Here is a 20,364-nt window from a genome sequence, read left to right on the forward strand (position 1 = left end):
TCCCGCGCGGCAGAGGCAGCTGTCTCAGCACGGCGTGGCGAGGCACAGCAAGCTGCACTCTGTGCGGTCTGTGGGCAAAACGAGAACAAATAAAAATCCATGAGCTGAGTTAGAGAAATGGCAAGAAAAATGGCCCGGTGCTGTTCTTTGACTGGAGCAAAGCAGGAAAGCGCTCAGAAACTGGAGATCCTATCAAAGTACGAGGAGATACATGTTCTGAGAAGAAAAAAGGTTGTAAATATCCGTGTTATGGGCAATATATGCATGAACACAAGGCAGTAAATCCCAGTAAATGCCGGGGTTGGTGACATTTTGGAGCCTTCCCCCAGCCAAACCCTTCTTGTGGCAGTGACATTGTGAGGGGATGATGCTCTGCCGCCAGGAGCAGGGGCAGCAGCTCCTCCGACATGGATTATTGTGGGATGTTGGACAGCAAGAGGCACTCAGCTTATGGATGCTGTGACACACGCTCTTGGAGGACTTGCTAAACTGCAGCAGTATTTACCTAGTCACCCACTCTCTATTTCAGAGGGAAAAAGGGCAGCAAATATTAAGCGAAGTGGTCCTGTGAGAGCTTTCTTTCTCTCACTCCTCCACAACTGCAGGAATTTTAAGAGACGAGGGACAGTAGGAAGGCTAGAAATAAGCATGACACCTTTATTGGCTTATATATTTTTAGACAGAGAAACATACTATCTCAGATATAGGCAGAATTATATAAAAGAAAGGTGCACTGGCACTGCTGTAGAGCTTCACATAAAACAGCGCAAGGAAGCCATGCCAGCATTCAATGAACAATCCTGAGCTTAGCTCCTTTGGTACCTTGGTATAATTTATTGCTTCTTAAGAGGTGGCTCAACCAAAGCCTACCTGAGTCTGTGCAGGGGGAGTATACAATGCTGTCACCTAGCAGGGAGAGGTGCAGTGAAATGGGAGCTGAGCCCAGACAGAAGGCTGAAAAGACAGCACAAAATGTTAAATAGAGACAATATTTAATAAGCTACGTGTATACACCAGCTTCCCTCCCCCTCTTTGCATCAGGAGTGGGGATCCTGAAGCACAGGCATGGAATTACTGGGCGAGATTCAGCAACAAGCTGCCGTCAGCCTCGAAAACCCATTCCCATCACTTATGGCCAAAAAATATTTGATTGCATCCTTCGTTTTCAGCTTGGGCAGTGTCGGCACAGGGCAGGAGAGGTCAGGCATCTTCCTCTTCCTCTGCAGGGGGCTGTCCCTGCCTACCTACCCTGCTTGTCTGACCACGCAGGTGTGTACCAGCCTGGCACATCCTGCAGAACCATGAAGCCTTCTGTGGCTCGTCCCTTCTGTGTGGTGACTGCCACGCTCCTGCACGCGCAGAGCGCTGCCAAGCGTCACTGGGATCCTGCAGGGAAAAGGCGCAGAGCAAAGCCTGCTCGGGGACAGCTTGCCCTGGTGACATGAGTGCTGGCTCCTGTGGGGACTGGGGAATCCGCTGGCAAATTTCTGCAGTTATGTTTTTTTTTTTCCAGGGAAGAGCTCCTCGCTTCCCACTGCACTTCGAGCCACAGGGCTTTAGCTGATACTAGCCTTTTTTTTTTTCAGCCATTTGAAATCCAGCAAGCAGCGCTGGTTGCTGCTCCCCCCTGCCATTGCTGGCCTCCTTGGGGGGAACATTTTGGCTGCTTTAGCCTCTGAAGATGTGTTTGGAAATCTGGATGAATCTAGGGAGTAAATTCACTCTTTTACTCTCACTGTAAATGCCACTAAAGTCATTTGGCTTCACAGCTATTTCCGTCTCCGTGTACTGCTGGCAAAACACTGCCCTGCCCTCCCCGGTGGTGCTAACCCTCCTGTGGCTGGTCCTCATTAGGATGAGGAGCTGCTTGTGTTTTTCACGTAGTGTTTAGCCAGCCCTGCTTCCATGAATGCTCCCAGAGGCTCGCTGGCCCGTGGTGCACTGCCCGGGCACCCAGAGCGTGCTGCTGTGCATGTAATTGTGCACGGTGCGAGCTGCTCAGCACATGCACAGCGTGGGACCTGTACAGCACGGTGTGTGTGCGTGCAGCACGGTGCACATATAGCCCAGGGTATGTAAAATAAAGCGCGTGATTGACAGGGTGCAGACAGCACTGTGCACGTCCAGCGTGCTACCCGTACCGCACGGTGAGCAGACAGCACCGAGCACACCCTGCACGGAGCACGCACAGCACAGTCCCCAAGGTCACCAGCCTCCATCGGCCCCCCTTGAGAGCCTGGTGAGGAGGCACCAGAGAGGCTCTGAAGGAGCAGAACTCCCCAGCAGACTCAGTGCTGATGGAGTCAGGCTGCCCAGGGCGCTGGGATGTCCCCAGCTCACTCCCAGCCCACCCAGGACCACGTTCCCAGTTCCTCCTTCCCCCCCAGCTGCACTGGGATAACGCGGAGCTACTGGAGCCACTCTCTGCTACCTGTGCAGCCTGAAGAGCTGCCAAGGGAGGCATACAGGCCTGGTCCCTCTGCTCTACACATGGTAAAATGGTTGCAGTAAATCAGCTTGCCAGAGATTATGCCGGAGAGGCCAATAAAGCAAGGAGTGTTCAAACAGCCTTGCAGCCCCGCTCTCTGAAACCCGCTGCTTAGAGGAAATAAGCTCTGTCTCGGTAGGCGTGATCCTGCTGGAGAAATGAAGCCTGGCTCTGCGAAACTGCTGCTGAAATTCGGGACGTGTCCTAAAGCTGTGACCGAGTGATTGATACGCAGAGGGCAAAGAGGGTCCGGGTGGGGAAAATCCCACTGAGACTGGTGGGGGGCTGGTGGGCATCCGGGTGACCCAGCACCCACGTGGCTGCAAGCTGGGTGACCCCGCACCCAAAATGTCTGATCCCTGGGGCAATACCAGATGGGGAGAAGTGCGTTACCCCTGGGAGAGCAGAGCTGCTGCATCTGTTTGATGCTAAGGCTTTCCTGCTAGTATCACAGACCAGCTGCTGCGTACCACCTGCTGAAATGGGATTTTTGTGTAGGACATGCCATGCCCCGGCCACGGGTGGTGGTGGAAGCAGCTCAGCATGTCCACAATCTGAAAAAATTATGCCCTGTGATTTTGACCGCCTGTTGCAGCTTTATTTGCTGATAAACGTGACCTTTGCTGTTTCTGTGTAGTATCTGTGCAAGCAGCGTGCAGTTCAGAGCACCACCCAAGAGCACGGCAGCAAGATGCTCCCGTGAACCCCAGAAACCAATGCCCAGGAGAACGACTTCGGTTAAGCGATCTGACCGTTCACATTATTTAGAGGCAGAATCTAAGTTATTTAAAATTAGTAGTCTCCTAGGATCACCTGCTATTTTTACCCTCTTAACCACCGCTTACATGTAGAAATACTCGTTTATGTACATGTGTACGTGTTTACACACGTATATACACACGTATACACAGTGTTTGACATCATCCTAGCATCACATTTCTTACTGAAGGGGAAAATTTTGCAGCAAACCTGAAAGGTACTGCTCGCAACAAGAATATTTGGGAAGTAATGGGAAGTGCTAACACTGCACAAACACTTGGAAGAGATCCAAGCCAATGCTTTCAAAACTTAGATCAGAACTGGCAGTCCTGTTGCCGCTGCTGTGTGATAGCATGTACGGAGATGTCAAATTACTCAGAAGGCTGAAATCCGTGCAGCTCAGCACCGTTTTTGTCAGTAAATTAGAGAATCAAAGTGGAATCAAACTCTTAAAGAAGATTTTCATGGCATAAAGTGAAATATTTCCCCCCTATTAATATGCTTTTAAGAGACAAAATCATCCAGCATGTGTTTTACCAGCCTGTAAAATGTGCAGAGCAAGCGCAGCCAGCACACAGGCTGTGAAGACCTGCACCTCGTTGCTCACAATATCCACTTTCTCTGTGCCGACTTCAGCAGCTATCACTCTGTAATGTCACCAGGGCTCTGCTTGGGGCTGTCTCTCTCCACGAGCCCAGATCAGCAGCTTCTCATCCTGGTAAGCACATCCCCAGCTCAGGGCAGGGGACTGCAAAGGGATATTTAATCGGACAGAGCTTTCTCCTTTTCCCTGTCTGGGAAGCCAGAGCCCTCAGCAGGATGGGTGAGGTGTTGAGAGAGAGCTGGGCTTTAGGAGAGGCTGACCTGGTGGTGGCAGCCCCCATCACAGCTGTCTGCCTGCAGCAAACGGAGAGGAAAAAGTCAAGCATGGCTCGACACTGAGTTTCCAACGTCGCCCCAGGGCCCCCGCTTGCAGCAGCCCCTACCAGTGCCACCAGCGCCGTGTGCTTGTTCCGACTGACATTCCCCAGCGCTGCCTTTCCGAACTCATCCATAAAATCACGCCCGTGGCTGGGACTTGTCGCGGAAATGCGCAGGCTGGAGGTCTGAGCAGGGGCTGCGGGGCCTGCGCTCAGCCCCAGCGGGACAGAGGGAGGGCTCCCCCGAGGCAGGCTGTCCACACGTGCATAACTGGAAAACGGTCCCCTGGAGCTGTCACCGGGGAAGTCCTGCGGGGAAACTCAGCCAAAGCGAGCAATTGCTAAGCGGCTCCAGAGGGAACCCACGGGCTCTCCTCTCAATGAGCACTGGTGGGTCAAGATGTTCACCAGCACGTCCAAAATAACCAGAGGAGAGGAGAAACAGCCCCTCTCAAAGCACGTGAACTTGCAGCTGGAAGAACTCCCCTCTACAGTCTCCTCGGCTCCAGCCAGCCCCAGCCGAGCTCCTGGGTGGGGCGTGAACGGGCTGGATGTTACTCGCATCCTGCCTGATGGCAACAGCAAAGTCCTTGCGAACGGCACCGAGTCTGCTTGCCACGCCTGACCCTTTGCTGAACGAATAGCAGAGAAATTTCCGAGTGCTGCGAGCCGCGGCCGCGCCAGCGGCGAGGATGCTCGGCAGCACCAGCGGCGTCTCCGTGCCGCACGCGAGCAGCCGGCTGGTATTTGTATCCGATTGTCGATGTGTAAGCAGGGAGCCTGCCGTACATTTACATCACTTTCACACTAAATTTGGAACAGAAAGCATTAAATATTTATTGTGAGCCTAAAATACCGCGCGAGCGCCCTACTTACTGATATTGCATATTAATTCACGTAGATTTTGCCGAACTGATAATGCGTTTATTTAGAAGTGGTGACTCCGAGGCATTCATTACGATTGTGCTGTTTAATAAAAAGCGAGATTCGTGTCCCCAGAGGAACCCCATCTCGTCAGGTCTGTAAACCGGAGGAAGTGGCTTGTGCAAAGGGACATTCAAGGGTTCGTATTTACTGGGGGGAAAAAAGCACTAGCGGGAAGTTTTTAGTGATCCGTTGCAGACCAGTAAAATCAGCCTTTCCAGAATAAAGGCACTTCAAAGCCTAGCAGAAATTACGAGTTATTTCCCTAGCAGTGGGAGGATGTACATTCAGAGAAGCAACCACTCAGCCGGAGCATAATTGCTCCAAATCGATTACTACCTTCTCCAGGTGCTTTCCTGAAACGCGAGGAGCGGCAGAAAAACTACCCCGAGAAAGTTAAAAAATAGTAAACACACCTTGACTTGACTCGCAGCGACCCTGGGGATCGCAGTCAGGCACCGCATGGCAGCAGCGATCCACCCCGGGTTTTGTAGGAGCCCTGTGCGTGCTGGAATAGCTCAGCTGCAATTATTTCCAGGCTCTGGGCTAGCAGAGTAGGGCGCATTTAATAGAGCCCCTTGTTCCTCCTCCTGCAATAAGACTCAGTCATTTTTAATTATAGCCCACTCGGAAGCTGAGAGCCAGCGCTGATAGGGCAGCAAAATATTGCTCCGATCCTCTCGCTGGCGTTCGGAAAGGATTTCGGTGCTGAACCCGCCACGGACGTGATGCTGCCAGTCCGGCCAGAGAGCGGAGACGAACAGCTCGTTTGTGGATTTTGCCGAGTAGCCGCAGACAGCGGGTCTGCCCTCGCTCAGAGCCTGCTGGGTGAGGCTAATTCGGTGTTATCTATTTTAACACCTGCTGTAACAAACCCTATGAAGAGGCTGCAAAGACCCGAGCCAGTGCCAGGGCTGAGCACCTCGGACCCGCTGCATCCCGGCGGGGAGCGGGCTCTGCCCCAGCCCACGGAGGCAGCGAGGCAGCACTGGGGCAGGCGGCCAGGGCACGCAGCACATTTCCCACCGTGCAGTGGCCAAACTTCCCTACCTCGTGCCTTGTGCTATCGGAAACCTCTTCTCCTCGGCCCTGACGTGCCTCTCGTCATGCTCCATCCCCTCTCTCCCTGCACTGTTTGCTCTCCCAGCACCTCGGAGCAAAACGAGGTGCCTGGGAGAAACCCAGCGGGTGGATCCTCGCGAGCACCTGCCTTCAGGCACAGGAGGAACGAAAGCCATCACCTTTTTTATTCCTCATGTGAGGACGTGCTTGCTGCCTGCCCTGGCTGCCCCTTCCCGCAGGCCAGCAGAAGGCAGAGGACTGGGCAGCGGCATCGCTGCCTCCGGGGAGCAGCCACCAGCACCCGCACAGCAGCGGCTGCGGCGCCTCCAAACGCAGTCCCACGGTGGAACGAGCGCTCCTACCTCGGCACACGCGGCTGCTTCTGCCTCTGGCTGCTGCGGGAGCTCTCATTTCCTTGCAGATGCTCCTCGGGTCTAGAGAGCAGCACCCAGCACCCACCAAGGGGGAGGTCTCAGTGGGGAGAGGCAAGGGAAAACAGCAGCTCAGCAGGCATTTTGGGGAGACTGACATGCTTTCCCAAAGCATCTTCGAACACGCTACCCAGAAATAGATCACGAGGCGACCTCATTGCAAGCCCCAGATTTCTGGCAGCGTGCGGCGTGGGGCACGCCAGCTCCCCTCCCCGGCAGAGCAGGATGCAGATAACCTCCCCTGCCTCCTGATCGTAGGAAATAGCATCGCCGAGCCGTGCTGCTGCCTGGCCTCGCATCCAGAGGCTTTGCAAGGGAAATTTATGATGTCGCTCAAGTGCTTTTGGGCTGCGGGCGTGTTGCGGCATATTGAGAGCGTTCGGCATCAGCTAGACCAGAAATCGGGGGCAGGTGGCTTGTGGTGGCCGCTCCCTGGCCACCTAGAGCCACGAGCTCTGTCCCCGAGGTCCCCTTCCAGCGCAGGGGGCCGGGGGGCTGGCTGCGGTGAAGGAGGTGTCACTGCCCTGCTCCCCTGCTGGCCACCTGGGCACAGCAGGAAGGAGACCGGAGGCCGACCTTTGAGACGGCAGCTCGCTGAAGAAAGCAACATTTATTGCCTGAGCGGTAAATCAGCGAGCCCTTGGCTGTAACTATTCGTGTGCACGGCGGGGAGGGAGCAGAGCAAACGCAGCAGCAGGGGAAACGCTGAGCCGCAGCTGTGGCCGGTGCAAGAGCCGGGGGTGCCACTGCTGCAGCTGGGTCTCCGGGTCTCCTCCGCCACCTTCCCCGTCCCACGTCCCCCACCGCGTTGCTGAGGGGTTGAGCAAGGCCAGCAGCCCTCCCCGCTCCTCGCTCACTCCTGAGGCAGCCAGCAGCCCAATGCAAATATTAGCTGAGCGCGCGTGGATGGGCGGGAAGGGCTCTAAGCCCTTCTGTTTGGAAGACGCAGCAATCTATATCCCGGTGTTACCAAGAGACGGGGATTGTTTGCTGCTCTATTTTAGGAGACGGTGAAACGTTGCACGGAGCCTCGGACACACCAGGATTTCTATTTCCCTTCGGTAAATTGGGGTTATCGCCAAGCGGCACCGTTTCACAGTGGCACTCTGCAGCCGCAGACCAGGCTCTCTTTATTCCTAAAAGCACGGACGTGCTGCTCGAACCTGCCCGTTATTCAGAGCCGTGACGGCTGCTCTTTAATCTATCTGCCTGCAAGGTGCAAACCGTCCGGTCCCTCGCCGCGTGTGCCCAAGGAGATCACAGTGACTCCCAGGGAGGAGGCATCACTTACTGCTTGTTGCACAGCGAAAGCAAGGCTGGCCCTCAGCAGCCCCTCTTTCAGTCACTGCTGAAATTTCTCATTTGTACGAACTGGAAGATCTTTCTGGTTTTAAGTAGGTTTTTGACACCTACTTTGGCTCTCTGTTTGCCTTCCCGTGTCGCCTACTACTGTACAAAATCCAGACTTGTTTTGCAAAGTTGCAATTCCAAGATGAGAGGTACAGCTGAGCAAACATTTATTTCACATTTCAGCGGCACGGCGCCAAAGGTCCGGGGTTGTGGTAACAGCCAGAAGAACAAATGCTCGCAGATGTTTGACTTCTCGACGTGCCGGGAGCAGCAGCCAGCAGGCAATGGCTGATTGCTCGGCGGCCGCCACCGGGCAGCACCGTGCCCATGTCTCCACCACCCGAAACCAGGAGCTGCTCCGCCTGCAGGGCAGCTCCCCCAGCTCGTCTTGAGACGAGGGTGAATCCCAGCTGAGGACACTGTGCACGCTCCAGCATTTTCAGATCAGCTGCCGGTGAGCTGCAGGCATAAGGCAAATCTTCCGTTGGGTTTAACCAAAACCAGAGCCGGGCTGAGGGCAGGAGTCAGCGGTGCATTAAGTGACAAGGCTGGGAGAATCGGCGAGGACCCCCAGCATGAGCAGCCCACCTCGCCTTCCTGACCCCATGGCTATGTGCAGTGCAAGGGACTTCACGTGGCCGAGGGGGAGCTCAGGTGAGGCTAAACAGCACATTCGCTTTCCTCTCTTTTCCCTTCCAGGCCACCTCCGTGACTCGCTGCCACTGCCACGTGCAGATTTTACAAAGGTGCTAACTGCCTCCAGCTGCCATAAATATTCCGGTTTAGGCCTTTAACCAGGATTAATAAAAGGAGCGCGGGTTTGTTTGTTTTTCATGCAAATGTGAGCCTCCCTGTGGGAGCTATTCAGTTAAGCTCTCCCAAATAGCTGCTATAAATGGAGTTTACTCTTTCTGAGGGTTTCTTCCACACCATTCGGTCCTGCCAGCCTGCTTGCAGAGGCAGCGCTGCTCCGGTGCCTCGTGCACGGGCACCTTGTTTCCAAAGCTGTGGCCTCAGCTTCGGCTCTGCTTTTCTTTACAGTCATTTCCACAAATCATTACTTACACTGATTTCCCCTGTCTAATGGGAATAATGGAGAGGGATACAAATATTACAGCAGTGATTTCTTCTAATAGCAGCAGGCTCTTCCATTTGACACTGTACGAAATGGAAATAAATTTGAAACATTTCATGAAATACTTTGAATATTCCTCAACCTGTGCTGCTTCCAACATCAGAGGCCACCTGAGATCTCTGTCTCGCTGTGTCCAGCCAGGAGAGGTGAGAGGGATGGTGCAAGTGCTCCGAAGCACATGTGCATTTGCTGCTCCTTGTTTGCCGTGCACATACAAGGAGGCACGGAGGTCAAGTAATCCCACACAGTGCGCCTTTCCTCTTACTGGAACACGCGAGAGATGGAAATGCAGACACTTTGGAACTCATTAGGTAATTATCGTGGAAAGTGTTTTAGAAGAAGCACAATTTGGAAGATTCACGACGCTGGGAACAAATAGGTAGGGGTAGATCTTGAAGCCTCCTGGAGGCTGCTCCAAAGCGCTAAGCCAGAAAGGGCCGTGGGTTTTGCAGCTCTGTTGCACCTTGAAAAGGAACTGCCCAGCGTTCTGCATCCTTTTAACCCAAACACTATCCCGGGCAAACAGAAATGCACACCAATATAATATCAAAAATGACTTAGCTAATGCTTCCATTTGTCTACATTTACCCACTCATTATAGGTGATTACACAATTACCCACGATGAAATATTACCCCTGGAAGTTGCACACACACAATTTGCACGGCTCCACTCGTGCTGCTTCCCTTCCCACGTCATGCAGGGCAGTCGTGCTGCTGTGAGGCTGCTGGGCTGGCTCACCCAGCCATCTTTTGGGCCATATTCTTCGATGAAAAATTTAGGGTTTGCATGCCATTCGTGTTTATAACAGTGTGCATTTGGAAACAGAAAGCAAGAGGCCTGAGAGTTTCTGACTGTTCTTTCCTTTTTTCAGGAAGAATCACTGATGATGTAGCTGTGTGTTCAGACATAACCAGGAAAAGGTGGCTGTGTGATATCAGGAGGGAGAAGGCGTCTCGCTCTGAGGAGGAGGTGTCCCTGCTTCTCTGGACCAGCAGCGCTTCCCGATGAACCTCGCTTAATCCTTGCCTGAACGTCTAGTCAGGCCCTATCAAGCACATCCAATTTTTTCAAAATTCTCCAGTGAGCAAAATCTCACCCACTGAAGGATAAATATATTTCTGAAAGCTCCTAAAGAAGAACACTTTTTTTTTTTTTTTTTTTTTTTGGGGGGGGGGGGGTGATTGTGTGTATCTATTTTGCATCAATTAATTTAAGAAATCTTTTCTGACAATCTGTCAGAGAAGTCAATCTGTCTCTATAGATAGACACGCAATGTCTGTGATGTTCCTACCAGCAAAAGTTGCTTCTGTCATCCCCAGCTGCTTTTTTTTATTATTTTTTCCCAGCGAATCCACCTCTGCGGGGTTATCTGTAGCACTTCCAACCACTGAACCAGTTCAGAGCAATCACCGCTGAAAGAAAACCTTTCATAAAAAAATGGCTCAATTTTCTTCTGATCATCTCAGAGAGTCTTATTGCTGTCATGTCTGGGACGGGGAGGACATAGAGATGTAGCTTTCAAACATCTCTGGGAGAGAGAGCACCCGCAGAAAGAAATTTCTCCATTCTCCAATACAATAAACAGCATTTCCTTCTAGAAAATCCCAAAGGCTTGTTGGGGGATTATGTATAGATAATACCATTGCAGACGCTGGTGTAATTAATTATATTTTTTCTGCCTTCACAGCTGGCACAAGTGGACTCAGGGCAATGAGGTTTTTGGGTGAATAATATAAAACCAGCATAATTTAAAAGAGAGAGAGAGAGGGACAGATAACTTTGCTGAGGAGGAGATCCTTGAGACGTTCCCATCATCGCAGTGGCAGCCATCGTTGCGTTAGTCATGTAAGAGCCTTGGGCCTGGCAAAATGGCACCGGGAGGTGCTGTATGACCTGTCCCCACCTCAAGGGGTAGGCAGCACAACTTTGTGACGTGCCACGTGGATGGGATGGGTTAGTTGTGGCGTTGGGCTGGTGGCACCAGGCTCTGAATCCTTGGGAAGAGCCCTGGGAGGCCTTGGGAAGCCTTGGGAAGGAGGATTACTGACAGGGAGCGCGGCGACAACTTGACGTGTAGGAACTTGGTGACTTTTTCCCATTTTTCCATCTGCATCAACTTATCAGCCTCTTTCGGGACCACAGGGCCCTAAAAGAGCTGCAGAAGTTTTTCCAGACTCTTGTGTTGTGCCAGGCTTGTCATCAGGTTGCCACGGGAGCTCAGATGATGTGAAAATCCCAAAACGTGACCTTTGGCAGCACCCAAACCTTGCCTTGTGCCCCACCACCAGGAATCGGTGCTTGCCCCCTCCGAAAAATGGAAAAAAAAAAGTAAAAAAAAAAAAAGTTTGTCAACACACCGAACAGGCGACAGTATTTTGACGTTTACAACAGCAGCACTATTAATTAAGCAGAAAGAAACCTTGCAAACAGACACCCACCCACCGCAAATACACCACGTACACACAACCGAAGCCTCAATCCGATCTGGAAACACCCAAAAATCAGCACATCGAACACATGTGGCGTCTTCACCGATTCATCACCAAAAATCAGCACATCGAACACGTGGCATCTTCCCTGATCGCCCCTCAGAGCAGCTCATGAAGCCGCAACTCGTATCGCCGCCACACACACACTGCTTGGTCTAGGTGTCCCCACAGACTCATTACACACGCACTCATTAGTGACTCAGGTGAAATATTTATTAGCAACATTCAGGCTTTCAGCGGCGCCGAAGGTGTTCAGGGACACCGCTGTGTGGACACGGCCCCCGCCCCCCGCCTTCGCAACCCTCCTGAGGCGCCGGCCATGGCGGCGGCCCCCAGCGGGCATGCGCAGCGGGGCCGGGGGCGCGCCCGCTTCCCGCCGTGCAGCACCGCGGCCAGCGCCCGGCCGGGGGCGCGCGTTGGGCGGGGCCGCGCGGGGCGGGGCGAGGGCGGGGCGGCGCGGGGGCGCGCGCGGGCGCGGCGGCGAGCGGAGCCGGGCAGAGCCGAGCGGAGCCGAAGCGAGCCGAGCCCAGCCCAGCCCAGCCCAGGCAGCCCCAGCAGCGGCTCAGCCCCGGCCGAGCCCAGCCCGGCCGCCGCGATGCTGGACCCGTCTTCCAGCGAGGAGGAGTCGGAGGAGCTGGTGGAGGAGGAGAGCGGCAAGGAGGCGCTGGCGCCCGCCGCTGCCGCCCGGCTCTCGCCCAGCCGCCCCGGAGAGGGCCCCGGCCCCGGCGGCGGTGGTGGCGGAGGCGGCGGCGGCGGAGGAGGAGGAGGAGGTGGAGGAGGAGGAAGCAGCGGCAGCGGTGGGCTGCAGCCGGGCGGGCGAGCTGGCGGTGCGGCTCGGCCCGCCAGCCCCAGCCCCTCGGTGGCCAGCGAGAAGGAGAAGGACGAGCTGGAGCGGCTGCAGCGCGAGGAGGAGGAGAGGAAGAGGAAGCTGCAGCTCTACGTCTTCGTCATGCGCTGCATCGCCTACCCCTTCAACGCCAAGCAGCCCACCGACATGGCCCGCCGGCAGCAGAAGGTACCGCCGCTACCCCGGCACCTTCCCCCGGTGCCCCCGTGCCTGTCCCCGCTGCCCCATCCCCTTCCAGCACCCCGCCAACCTGCCCTCCTGCTCCCCTGCCATCTCCCCGAACTGCCCTCTCGCTCGCACACTCGCCCGCCCGCTCCCCAGCCTCTCCTCCTGCCCGGTGGCCGCTCGCCGGGCACCCCAAGGGCAACCTGGGCGCAGGGCACCTTGGCCCCGCACCGCAGGGGTTGCAGCAGCAGCAGCCCTGTCCCGGTGCACGGCCCTGCCGTTGGCCTCGCTCCTCGCCGTGCTGCCGCCCAGGCGGAGCCGGTGCTGGCGTGGGGCATCGTCGCTCCTGGTTATGCAAGGTCGGCATTGGGGAAGTTTGGGATTTTGGCCGTCTGAAGGAGAGAGATGGGTTGCGTTGCTGGGAAGCAGCAGGCGTGCACTCTGTCCTCCTGCTAAGGGAGTTTGCAACTTCACGCTCGCTGCAAAGTTCGCTTCGCCGGGAGTGCCAGCGCTGGCTTAGGGAGTTGCCGAGCCTCCTTCCAACTTCTCCCAAATGTTAGCGCGTGGCGAGCTCCCCCAGTTCCTCCGCAGAACGTGGCAGCGGTGCTTTGCCGTGAAGCGGCTGACACGCTCCTCACTCTTCCTCCCAAATGCGTCACCAGGGCACGGCAGCGAGCTGCTCCAGACACGGGCTGGGGAGCAGCACCTCGCCGGGGTGCTGCGGCGATGCTGGGTCCGGCACTGGGCCGTCTGCCCTGCGCCAAGGCGTGAGCTGGTGGCCCGGAGCAGAAATCCAGTCCCTCCAGCACGGGGACGCAGGCACACGTCAGCCAAACACAGCCAACTCGCTCCCTGTGGCACTCAGAGTAGCTCCGTGGTGGGACGTAGCTCTCTGGGATGGCTGGCTGATGTTTTCCCCTGGTTTTAGTTGAGTTTCGCATATGGCGATTTTAGCCTTAGTACCATTCTTTGTTCACAAATGACCTTTATAAGCCAGGAGGGCTCCTGGATGTACTGCTGCAAACGGCGTTCACTCAGTTCTGCTACACCCCGGGACTATTATTAGTCATTGCAACATACGGAGGTAGGAAAGTGCATCAATTCTGCGCGCAGTTTAAAGGCAATGTAGGACAATCTGCTGTTGCTGGAAGGTTGAACAGTCTGCTTTTGTGTGAGTGAAGTTCATGACTGAGGGTTTGGAGAGTTATTTTTTTTTTTTATATTGTTCACCTATAAACCTTTTCAGCAGACTGTGGATTTTCAAAGTCATCTTGGCTTTTGTTCCCTCCCCAACTTCTTCGTGTTAGGAAAAGCTAATGGAATTTACATAATTCCTTGTTTTGAAGGAATTCAAGCAAACAAACAGAACAGGAGGGAGTTTTTCCAAAGGCGCAGGCAGCATCTGCGTGGTCTGGAGACGGGTGGCTGGGAAGAAGGGCAATTTATGGTCCGTGAAATCCAGGTACTGCCCTGTGACAAAACAGGGAGGGAGGGGGACGAGAAAAGGAGGCAGCAAACTGCAGGTGAAACAAAGAAACGGGGAGTAATGAGAACGCCGATGAACTGGCAGCAGTACTCGAGGGAATGGGGAAGTTACACAGGACCTGGGGAGAAAATAATCCCTTCTGTGTGAAATGAGTAATGTTGGGAAATATGCCTGGCTTGTTTATACAAATAGCTAAAATAGGTGTCTCTCGGGGCTTAGCGTCTCCCCACAAAGTTAGCAGTGAAATGGAATTTGGAAAGCTAAATTCAACCTGACAATGTGTCAAATTGAATTCACCCTTTTAAAGGTGAATTCACTGTGGGTTTTCTTCATCTGTGTATTCCCATACTCAGTTGTCACAGAGGTTCCTGGGAGTAAATCCTTGCCCGTTTTCCTCAGCCTAGGCTCCTATTAAAGTCAATTAAAGCCCTGCCAGAGCTTGTTGTTGGACTGCACATGACCACTGCTTTCCTCTCGGATCACTGTGGGAAAAAACCACCCCTCCTTTCCTGGCTTGTGGGAGACCCAAGTGTGATGCCTCTGGGTTTTGCTCCCTCATGGGCACGGAGATGTTGTCACCAAGGCTCTGCTGGATTTAATAATCTTTATGGGAACTCCATGTATTGGTGCGTTTTCTGTGGTGATGAAAAGACCAGATGCTTCAAGACTCATCAGGGTGGAGCAAATGCATTTTGGTTCTCAGAGAGAACATGTGAGAAAGCAGAGCTTTGGTCGTGCCCTGGTGGGAGCTCTTGCCTCAGTTTCCCCCTGACAGGGAGGTGATAAACCTGATGGGAGGAATGTGAGGCCTGAGGAGCACACCCTGCCAAGTCCGCTTCTGTAGCCTCGTTTGATTCTCTGCGATTGCCTCAGCAATGGAGACGAGGGCGCAGGGTTGTGCCGCAGGCGCTGTGTGATACGTGGTGGCTGGAGCAGGCAGCCTGCTGTTCCCCCGCACTCATCAGTGCCTTGGGATGACGGGAGGTGTGCACTCGGTGTAGGGTCACAGCAGAGAGATAATTGCGTGCCATCTGATAAGTTTTAACATATGTGAGAGTGAAGAGGAGAGGGGAAATGTGTGAATGGACAGCTTAGCTGGGGGTGCTGCACATGGGCACAATAGCACTGCACAGTCATGTCAAACTCTGTTTCAAATTTCAAGAACAATTCAAGCTCTTGCCGCTCAGAGCTGGTATTTTTCCTGATCCTGACACGCCAGAAATTTCAGAAGTGCAGTAAAAAGTGTTCTTTAGATCAGCATGTTCAAGCTTACACCTCTGCTACAGATTTACCGTGGTGTTTGGGTGGTAAGGCTTCACTTGAGTAACTGCACATCTGTGATGTCTACCTGTACGCTTTTTTATTTACATCTCACTCGCCTCGCTTCCTGAGGAAAAAGGCTTGTTAGATACCTGCCTCTGCTGTCTTACTTCCCTCCTGGATTTCTTTTTTAAGCCACTTATGAATTCCGAGCACACTTGGCAGGCACACAGTGGTCTGCAAGATGCCAGTCCCTGAGGCTGGGTGAAAGCAGGGAGATCAGCAAAGAAGTACCCCAGCAGGGAGGGTTTGGCAGCGGGCAGGCAGCCCTACCAGGCGCTGGAGAACCTGGGCACGGTCCCCATCGAGTGCGGGGCCCTGGAGGCTGTGGCCACCGAGGCTCTGGCATTGTGATGCAGATGATGAGGGAAGCGGGCCTGGTTGGCTCTGTGGGCTCAGAGCAACGTGGCCGAATACCACAGACGGTGCTTAGCTCGGTAATTGCATGCCTGGGATGGTTTTGGTCTTCTCTCTACTTCCAACAGGCCAGTATGAGCTAGAGTTGAGATGACAGACCATGGTCTGCATGTCTCCCTGCTTGAGCCCAGCTGTGTGAAGCCTGTGAGAGCAGAGCTGTGCCGGTGGCGCGGACAGGCCGGGCAACGCGCCTCTCTTTGTACCGAGGCAGACCCAGCGCCCCTCCCACATATTTATCTCTTTCTTCATGTGAAAGCCCCGCTGCCGGGCAGGCACGGGCTGTGCTGGGTGCTGCTGGGGCAGGAGGGCTGTGAGGTGCCCCACAGGGGTGGGTGTCCGTGCCTTCCGGGTGGCATCACCTGAAAGATCGGCTCCAGGCTGTCGGCATCCCTGTGAGCATATGTGTTGGGAAGGGGGTGGTGTGGAGGACTGGCTAGGTGATGAAACCTGGAGAGCACGCTAGCTGTGGTCACCGCTGGTTTTCCAGCACCGCTTTCTGCCCCGTGGAAGGAGGGAGTGGGTCCCAGCAGGGTGACCGGGAGGGGAACATCCAGCTTCGCTGCGGGTTGCTGGAGCCGGTCCTGGGAGAAACAGCTTGGGATTTGGGCCCTTGTGTAAGCCTGCGGGGTGACGTCGGGTGCATTAGCAAAACCCTTGGTCAAATTCAGCAAAGGGCTTAAGCCTGTGCTTTGCTGAATGGTGATTGATTGAAGCACCATGCTTAATGCAGGGCAGGTGTGGGGGATCAGAAACTCTGTTAAATCAGTTACAATGGGTCTTGAAATATAACGTTTCTGCCATTTTGGCATGCGTGCAGGTGCTACAACAGTTAGAAATGTAATAAAGCTAGCACAGCCTTCCAAATAATCACGTGTTTCTTCACTACCCAGGGCTGAGCTGCTACTCTCAAACTATATTTCCATGAGTTCTCTCTTAAAACAACTGGGTTCTTCTGGGACTGACTGTGACTCAGGTGGCTTTGGGACTTGTTGGAGGACCTGTGATTTTATGGGCAAATTCTGCTTTCCTGGACCCAAGAAGCCCTTGGGGCTTTGTGTTTCTCAGCTCCTCAGGCCAGGAGAGGAAAGCAGGCGATGGGCTCATTTTCCTTCTGTTCCTTGGCTGCTCTCCAGTGCTGCTGAAGGAGAAGTGGGTCTAAAGCGCGAGCTGGACCCCACGCGTAGCTCGGTAGCTGCAGGAGAGCTCACCACGATGCAGCGAGGTCACAATTAGCTCTGTGCCCACAGAAACCTGGCAGAGCAGCTGGGGCTGTCCTGAGCTGCTGGCTCAGTGTGGCCACGGCCACCAGCCGTGAGAGCTGGGTGTGTGGCTGGGCTCGGTGAGGGCAGGTCCTGGGGCAGAGCTGTGCTGGCCCTGCGGTGAGAACAAGCCCTTTGCTGCTGCCCAGGGAGCTTTGCCCCGGGGAAGGAAGTACGGCACATCCGAGATGCAGCACGGAGGACAGAACATGAGCATCGTGTTCAGTGAGTTGTCTGGAATCCACAGAAAATGGTTATTTTCGGTTAAAACACTTATCATTTATTTTGCCAGTGCCTTATCTTAATTTAATTCCAGCAGATATTAAATATTTGTCATACTTGGGCTATTTATATGCTTGCAGCTTATTGAATTGGGAAGCAGGTAATTAAATAGGCTGTAAGCTCGGTCTTCAGCTGTTGTAAAACTTTGCAGCTCCTGATCTCTACCAATGATTCAGTTATTGTGGGTGGCACCTCTCAGGCCAGAGATGTTATGAACTAGCAGTGGGGAAGACTCATCAGATCACGCAGATGCAACCTCTGCTAAAGCCCGTCGCTTGCAAGAAGTATTATTTATGGCCTCGCTTTGCGTAGTCTAGACGCTCTCCCCGAAGCACTTTGCCTTGTGCACAACTTCTAATTCCTCCTGATGAGTTATGAGTCACTTGCTCGCAGTTCACCTAAGCGGGAAGCGGTCAGCAAGTCATTTCCCCGTGTAATTTTTCGTTAGCTGAAGAAGTATTTAATTTGTTTTGCAGTGCGGTTTAGCAGTAGGAACCCAGCCATCGCAATGCTGGTCCATGCAATGTACACAAACCCCTGCTAGCTCCTGCCAGTGCTTTAGTCTGGGGGGGGTACAGGGTAAACATCGCACTTAATTATGTAAACGTGATTAATATGCCAAGTCTGATCAATATAGTGTAATAATCAATACAGCTGTTTGTGGGTACGGGATGCTCAGGCTGCTTTGACTGCCTTTTTGTCTGGATTGGGTGGACATAATTCTTAAAACTGGGTGCAAGCGCAGTCTGTGGGCTTGATGTGTGTGCACTTCTTGTTTGAGAAGGTGCTTTTAGTGACAATATTTTGCATTATTTGCCTGTGATTCAGGCTGATAAACTGTTAGACCTTTTCTAGAACTTAAACACCTGAGTCAAAATGTCATGTAAATGTTTATTCAGCTTGGGGGAAGCTGCGCAGCGTTCAGGCATCATCGTTCAAAACCTGCTCGTCTCAGAGTAAGGGTGAGAGCCTGGACTTCAGGAGTGTGACGAATACAGGGACCCCTGCAAGAGGGCATCAGCTCAGGCAGTTGTGACCCATCATTACAGACTGCACCTGAGCTGTGTAATTCGGCTGGCACACCCAGATGTTGGTGTCTGGTAGGGAAACTGAATGAAACCTGGATTCAGTTGTGTTTGGGGATTATTGTTGCCTAGTCCAAAGGGCGTTGCTTTTTCATTTTTTGCAGCGTTTATCTTATGGTACTGCGGTCTGCAGTAGTTAGACCTCTGTTTCCACCTCCACTCCCTTTTAATGTGGGATTTACTCGATGATTTAGGGCAGGCATCTCCTGTCACTGGGTATGGCCTGGATCTGGTCCTGTACAGGCGTGGAGCAGAGCAACCCCATCCCTGCAAGCCCGTCCTGGGCTGTTTTCCTTCTGCCTGTGGGAGGATCTTGGGGCAGAACTTGGTTAAATTCTTGGCAGTAAAGAAGCAGCCCGCAAAGCTATTAGTTAAGAAATGGCTTATTGAAATATACCCGGTCTCTGGCTGTCTGTACTGTTGCCTTGTGAACTGCATTAGTTTTGGCTGCTGTAGCTTCAGAATTTGATCCCAGGTGCACACTGGGCTGGAGAGGATGGCACTGGGAGCCTGCAGATTCTGAAAGCTGGTAGTAAGTGCAGATATTTATTTGGTTTGCAATCAACTAGGTGTATAAGGCGTGCTGGCTCCTGTAGGAATCTCCCTTCCCCAGGGAATTTTCCATTGTGCAAGCCCAGGTGATGCTAGTCTGGCACTGGAGAGCACGGGTCAGAGGGAATATTAGCTGGTGCTCGCTAGTGTGAGATGCAACGCTCTGCGTGCACTGAATGAGATTTTCTGCAAGTGTCCTCGCTGTTCCTTCTGCCCCCATCTCATGTCCAGCCAGCCCGCAGCTTTGCTTGGAAGCAAGCTCCCCTCCCAGGGAGGCCAAAGACATTTTGGTTGCCCCTGTGCTATGGAGAGGTGAGCAGGCAAGGAGGGTTTGCTGCTCTCGCAGCTGGGTACCAGAGGGTTTAGGCGCTGGGAGGTGACATGGGCGTCACACGCGGTGAAAACGGACCAGAAGAGAAATTTCTCTAAGATGCTAAATGTCCTTTCCTGGTACAGCGAGAGGGCACAAATGGTTTGCGTATTGCAAGCGTGGAGCTCGCGTTTATTGTCTAGACCTCGAGCTTTACCTTCCATCCTAGCTGACTGCTCCCACCCTTGTAATCAGAGATTACAGACTCATCACTGCCTCGGAAGGAAGCTAATGGGGTGACGCAGCAGGAGCCAGCTGCCTCGCTACCTGCACGGTGACGATGCAAGGATGAAGGAAGGACACGGCGAGCGCTGCTCCAGCCACGGGTCGGGCTGCGTGACCCGCCAGCGGCGCGTGCTCCGTGGCACAAAAGGCACCGCAGCCCACCCACCCTTTGCCAGCAAGACCCCCGGGCAGGGGCCATCTGCTGCTGTTATCTGGGGACGTGCGGCTGTCGGAGCCGCAAGGGCTCGTTTTGGTGCTCAGCCAAGACCTAGCCGGAGTTAGGGCTGCGGAGACTTCGTGTTCATGAGGCTCTCGGGTGGGAATCGATGCCTGAGCTCTGCGGGAAGGAGAGGGGAGCTGGGGAGGGCTGGGATGTGGCAGCCTGCCTCCCCCCTCCACGCCACGGGGCAGGCTTCAGCCCTGGGTGCTCAGGTCTGGGAGCGGTGGAGGTGGCCTGGGATGGAGTGGGGCTCCGATGTTAGAGGGGCTGTCAAGTCACCTGGGGTCACAGCTGTGCTTTGCGCTCCTGAATTGTCCTTTTCTGGCCTCCAGCAGTCTCCAGAGAGAAAAGGAGAGGATCACACACCTCTCCCCTCTCCGAGGCTGAACTGCTGTCCTACAAACACCCAGATCGATCGTGTACTCATGGTTTACGTTGGCCAGGGTTCTTCCCGGCACTGTGTCTGTGCGTTGGCAGGTTCCCTGGCCTTCAGTGCTGCCTTCTGCTCTTAGAGGTGTTGGTCACAATGCTGCAAGGAGGCTGCTGCTGCCCTCAGTGGGGCTCTCGTGGGGTGCT

The 20,364-nt window shown here is 54.0% G+C and overlaps 1 protein-coding gene across 1 annotated transcript in view; it reads left to right on the plus strand.

Moving 5' to 3' along the window:
• The first annotated feature begins 12,155 nt into the window (after positions 1 to 12,155).
• CADPS (calcium dependent secretion activator) overlaps positions 12,156 to 20,364 on the plus strand; it is a 203,395-nt gene continuing 195,186 nt past the window's right edge. The window contains exon 1 of the mRNA XM_035546629.2: positions 12,156 to 12,575. Within this exon, the coding sequence (XP_035402522.1) occupies positions 12,156 to 12,575 (420 nt within the window). The remainder of the gene's footprint in view (positions 12,576 to 20,364) is intronic.

The sequence above is a fragment of the Cygnus atratus genome, chromosome 10 (assembly GCF_013377495.2).
Source record: "Cygnus atratus isolate AKBS03 ecotype Queensland, Australia chromosome 10, CAtr_DNAZoo_HiC_assembly, whole genome shotgun sequence".
NCBI classification, from domain to species: domain Eukaryota; kingdom Metazoa; phylum Chordata; class Aves; order Anseriformes; family Anatidae; genus Cygnus; species Cygnus atratus.